This window comes from Gavialis gangeticus, unplaced genomic scaffold (genome assembly GCF_001723915.1).
Source record: "Gavialis gangeticus isolate Ggan-Ray unplaced genomic scaffold, GavGan_comp1, whole genome shotgun sequence".
Taxonomy (NCBI): domain Eukaryota; kingdom Metazoa; phylum Chordata; order Crocodylia; family Gavialidae; genus Gavialis; species Gavialis gangeticus.
This window is the reverse complement of record NW_017728998.1, coordinates 31845736-31851743: the sequence shown is the minus strand read 5'-3', so window position 1 is coordinate 31851743 and position 6008 is coordinate 31845736. Positions and strand designations below refer to the sequence as shown.

The 6008-nt window shown below is 39.8% G+C and overlaps 1 protein-coding gene across 2 annotated transcripts in view; it reads right to left on the bottom strand.

Annotated features, from left to right (window-relative positions):
- The window catches only part of ADCY7 (adenylate cyclase 7), an 84613-nt gene that overhangs the window by 50068 nt on the left and 28537 nt on the right, over positions 1 to 6008 (bottom strand). For both annotated transcript variants that reach the window (XM_019505689.1, XM_019505690.1), the window contains exon 6: positions 4719 to 4830. In XM_019505689.1, coding sequence (XP_019361234.1) covers positions 4719 to 4830 — 112 coding nt within the window. The remainder of the gene's footprint in view (positions 1 to 4718; positions 4831 to 6008) is intronic.

The window sequence follows — 6008 nt, the reverse complement described above, 5'->3', positions numbered from 1 at the left end:
GGGGGGGGGGGGGGGGGGGGGGAACATTGCAGATAGGCACATAGCACAGGAGCAATCCATTGTCAGTACTGCTAGGAGAAAAGTTTGGCCCCATTTAATGCTGGCTAAAATCAAAGAAACTCTCCCTCTCCCTTCAAAATCAAAGAGGTTTCTTATTTTTGTTTCCTCTTGCCTTTATCACTTCTGAATTACTAAAATAAACCCTAACTAAACTTAAAGCCAGAAATCTGTAAAAAGGTTTCATTAAAAGAGTCAGGAACCTACCACCTGAAGGACAAAACCTATTTCTTTTACTGGGGTTTTCATTATGAGAAAAACATTAAAAAATAGCATATTTACTTAGAGTGAGTAGAATCTTGAAACACTAGCTGAGTAGATAAAGTATTGTGTCTTATCACAATGCTAGCCAAGACTTGGGGGAAAGAAATAAGGAACAAAATAATCACACCAGCAACTTTGCGGAAGATATTTTCAGTTGACTGAAGAAGGAAGCCAACATGCATGACACTTCTCCACTGCTAGAAGCTAACCACAGGGCAGCAATTCAGTTGAGACTGCTGTTCTTTATTGCCAGTAGAAGAGCAAAAGGTAATTTCTTGTGATGTTTAGCTTCAAGACATTCATTTAGATTAAACAAACATCTTGGAAAAGGGAAGACTAATCAGGCACTCATAGAACAATGAGAGAGCACCCCATGTTCTCTATTATCTTGGGCCACCCTGCAGATTCTCAGTATAACCACGACAGTAGCGAGGCAGCCACATACCTGTTCTGTTTAACAGATTATAGGGGGAGGTATGTTTTTATGGTTAAGGTGGTAGACTGAGACTCCAAAGAATTGGGCTCAATTCCTAGCTATGCCATGGATTTTTTAGGTAATTTGGGGAAAATCACTTAGTCTCTCTATGCTTCTATTACACATTTGTGAAGTAAAGAGCATTAGGTTTTTTGTTTTTTTTTTTGGCCTGGCATGACTTGATTCCTAAAACATCTTCAATCTTTACTCTGGCTTTTCTTCTCACAAGCAAAACACTACAAGTATAATATAATCCTATCATAGTTTTCTCGTACTCCATCATTTATCTTCAAAGTATAACCCTTGTCCAGACATACTGAAGTACCCAAGAAAATTAAGTTGAATTCTGCAGTGAACTTAAGTTTGGTCTTATTTTCATTAAATTTTTCCATCATTTTGTTTTAAAAACATCCAATTTGATTACTGTATATTTATGTAGCCACGTTTCTCATCTCTCAAAATGTTACGAAATCAGGGTGATACACTAGGTTGAAGTAAAACATGCAAAATAAAATTTTGCAGGGCTTAATGAAAACTATTTTCAGTCTTTTTGCAAAAGTCCAAACTTTTTACATTTCTTCAGCTCAAACCTCTTATCTACTGGTGCTGATAGTAGGATAACTTGTAACATATACAGTGTACTTATACTAGAAAATTAGACGTGGAATGCTGAGATCATTTGTCTGAAATATTATATAAAAATAAACTCTATTATTATAAAGACAATTCAGCCATTAACTTTTCTGAAAATTCAAACAATGCTCACAGTTATCTTTTCAATTCATTTTCACAAAGTTTCTATTTTTACCTTAACTTCTGCAGCACAAAAAAAAGCTAATGGCAACTGAAATAACAGTTATATCAGGCCATGTATTCATAAGGCTTAGTGTACAATATGGCTTTTAATGAAAAGGTTAGTATGACCTGCTCAGTCTTCAGTGCTTGTGACGTTTTAATGGGAACTGAATTCATGGAAGTATTATATGAAAAACTAAAACTGTGGGAAAGGATGACTTATTCTTTAAAAGGTTTTAACCATGTACTTATGCTATTTTAACACTAGTGATACAGCACATTTAACAATTTAATTTGACCCCATCCGTCAAGATTTAATTAAATCACTTTCATAAAGCTCCTTCTGTTTAAATGATTTATAGCAAAATGACATAATACTTTAACAGCAGTTAAAATTTATAATTTCTCCTGCCTACTTCATAGAAATTTTTAGAACTTCACCAACAAAAGACTTTACAAGCCCATTAAAATCTTCTGTCTAGGCTTCAGTTATATGCATAACTCAAAATATACTTGTTTCCTAGTCAAACAATGATCTTTAAAAATAACATTCTACCCACTATTACACATTGTTTTGTCGCCTACTGTAAGCCACCCTGAATCAAATAAATAAATGAAATTCAAGCACTGGAAGTTCTGAAAGGCAGGCACTGATCTTTGCTTGTTCTTCAGCAAGAATACATTTCTAGAATCAGAATTTAGCTAGATTTTTTTGTCTGGTCACACAGGACACAATAGAATGAATGCAGCTTTACTCTTCTAAAGCTGTATCACCTTCACAGGGTTGAGAGCAGAAAAATCATTACATGGGACTAGGCACAGACAAAGAACAGACCAGTGCCATTCTTAAGACTCCAGCAGCAACTGAATCCTGCAAACCTTTGCTGCCAGCATTTGGTCTACTGGCTCCAACAGCACTATAGTGGTAAGGAGTGTTTGCGGAATTAAATACTTGCTGCAGCAGTCCCATTTCATCTCTATACATAACTAGAAGTCTGAAATTGGATGTAGCAGAGTTTACTCTAAGATGTAAACAACAGGAAACTGAATTATGAGGCTGTTCTGAGGTGCTGGAAACATCCTAAACTGTAAGTGCAAAGTTAATTACCAGACTCCAGAGTTGGGGGTGCAGTTTCCTGCTTTTTGTATTTTAGAAAACATTATTCTGTACGATGTTGCCAGCAACTTTCAAGCCAGACTAGCACTGAGCACTACGTTCATCAATCCACATTCCTGGCCTTACTGATGAGCCCCAGGAACTGCTTCCTCTATTTAGCCAAGGGGCAGGCAAAATACAGCCCATGGGCTGTATTCAGCCTGCAAATTGATCCTATCCAGCCCGCTGACCACTACCAGGAGCCTGAGGAGGGAGGGCTGTTCCGTGCATCTCTCTGTTCTGCCACAGCTGGAGTTGGCCCACGCTGGGATGCACGCAGACTCCTAGTTAACCTAGTCACCAACTCAACCAGTAGAGGTAGCAGCATTCAGCTCCTCATCCTCATCTCATCTCTGAATAAGAATCATCTAGCTGAAATACCCAGCAACCTAATCCCAATGCCTAGACCAAAAAAAGGAGTAGTAAGGGGTAAAGCCTCAAGAAATTGCCAGAGTTAACTGAACAGCAAGCCAAGGAAATGACAGAGCCAATCAGGAGCACTGCACTTTTTATGAAACTAAAGCCCACCCCATATTGCAGCCTATTTCTGATCAAGATCAGGGCTGTCCAATGTCCAAGCCACAAGGGGTCACATGCTGCCCCCCACTCCTCCCAAACACATGCACAACCTTCCTGCAGCATGGACAGGCTCCCTCTTTTGCTGCATACAGCTTGGGCAGCCAAGACCTCTCCTAGCTGCTGTGGCAGGAGCAAATGGGGAGGTGGAATGGCAGCCAGGCAGGTTGCATGAAGCTCATGAGCTGCCAGTTGGACAACCTTGATCAAGACACTCACTATCACTTATGCAATTAAGGGGGCAAATATAAATCTGATCTGCTCATATGGACATACAGCTTGCAGACTTCTCAATCTTCAGTTTAACAGACACTGCACTTGCCGAACACTAACTTTACCATGTTATAATTTTTTTCTTCAACCAATGTAGGCACAGACGTGGATGTCTGTGAAAACACTGGTAGACACAGCCCAGGACATCACAAGCAATATTTTTCCTAAGTACTTTCTCTTTGCTGTATTAGTCTGACATTTTTAGCACAAAGTATATCAAATACAGATGTCAGACTGTTTTAGTCTACCAGTTTCAGATTGAATTGCATGCAAGTAACTGACTATTTACAAGAGAGAGAGTTGGGTGTGTTAGCCTGAAATCAGAAAGGAGTAAGGGTACATTTGCACCTTACAGACTATCCAAAGGAGATCTATCTAGACTGATATATCCACAGACAAATCAACAAATAGATCTACTTTGGTTAGTCTATAAGGTGCAAATCTACCCTGCCTTCTATTTACCAGTAAAACAGGATAGAATTTTCTCTTGAGTGCAATCACTTAATTATACTGCTACTATAATTTCACCTTAGAAAAGAAAAACTTAAGACATTAGAAAAAATAAATCCTCCTCTTCGTGTTACAAGTTCTCTGATAGTTTTTAAGTGTTATTATATAAAACAGTAACAAATAACTCGAAAGAACACTGCAACATTTTTTATTACATAAAAAGCTTTTCAAGGGATCTCAAAGCATCCAGTGGAGTCCACTCAATACATTTGTGCAGGATTGTAGATAAATCTTATTATGCCCATTTCATATGTGGGTTAGCCAAACAGAGTTAAGTAACTCAGAGACTCATACATTCAGCAGCCAGACCTGAGAGCAGAATCCAGAAAAACTAGCCTAGGTTTTGTCCCAGAAACCATCCTTCTGGCTTTCAAGAAGCTTTCCTGATCTTCTAATGACTTTTAAATTAATTCTACTTTACATTGTTGGGATTTTTATTAGCTGAAAGTCAGGTAAGTCAGAATCTCCAGTGGATGCAACCTACCCTGCATTTTGGTCACTGAGGCAGAAGCACTGACTCCTGCCTGACCCCTTTCTTCTGTGAACTACAGAAAAGTTGTTATCTCAATGTGGGCAAACACTACTTTTAAAAACTAGAAGTGCAGAACCTACCTTTGCAATTTGATCAAACTTCCCAAAGAGTTCATTCAGCATCACTACCAACTCCTTGGGAGAGCAGTCGCTAGCCAGGCGTGTGAATCCGACAATGTCTGCATAAAGGATGCTGGACAAGGACATAGTATGCAGTCACATTTTAATTATTTCCTATTAAAATACATGGCTTTTATCTTGCAGTATGTTATGCTTAAAATCTAAAACGCATCTATCAGATAGATTCTTTCATATTCTCTTTCAAAATCAACTCCAGAAGAGACTGAAAGGGCAACATATTTTTTAACTAAATTTGAAACACGGGACTCGAGTCCAGGACACACTATCTGCAAAAACAAAAGAACTTACTTTGGCACAAAAGCCATCAAAATTTGACTTTTCAGTAGCCTAAGGCCATAAAACACTGTTAATAGTGAACTGCCAATGTAATTAAAAGGCCCAAATTTAACAAATTTAAAACAGTTTCGTAGATGTTAGTGTCAGAAGGGACCTATTAGTTGAGTCTAAACCCCCGCCCTGGGCAGGAATGAGTGCTGGGGTCAGATGACCCCAGGCAGGTGTCTGTCCAATCTCCTTTTAAACACCTCCAAGGAAGGGGACAGCACCACCTCCCTTGGAAGCTTATTACATATTTTGGCAACCCTCACAGTAAAGAATTTTTTCCTGATGTCCAATCTGAATTTGCTCTCTTCCAGTTTGTGGCCATTATTTCTAGTTACCCCAACAGGCACCCTGGTAAACACTGCATCCCGTATTTCTTGCTGGCCCCTCCGATGAGTTTGTAGGTAGCTACGAAATCACCTCAGCCTCCTCTTGCAGAGGCTGAAAAGATTCAGGTCCACATAGGGTTTTTTCTGTAGGCCTTTAACCAGATGAGTGGCCCTCCTCTGAACCCTCTCCAGGCCATCCACATCCCTCCTGAAGTGCAGTGCCCAAAACTGGACGCAGTACTCCAGCTGTGGCCTGACCAATGCTGCATAGAGGGGAAGTATCACCTCCTTAGACCTGTTTGTGATGCATCAACTTCTGCAAGAAAGGGTGTGGTTAGCTTTACTTATTACCTCATCACGCTGGCGACTCGCGTTCATTTTGGAGTCGACTACGCAGTTGTGCTACTTAGAATGGTACCTCCTCCCAGGCTACAGGAGTGTTGATGATTCTTCCTCCCCAGGTGCAACACATGACACTTATCCTTGTTAAACTGTACCCTATTCTGCTTGACCCATTTCCCCAGCCTGTCCAAATCAGCCTGGATTTGCTACCTGCCATCTAGTTTGTGTACCTCAGGGT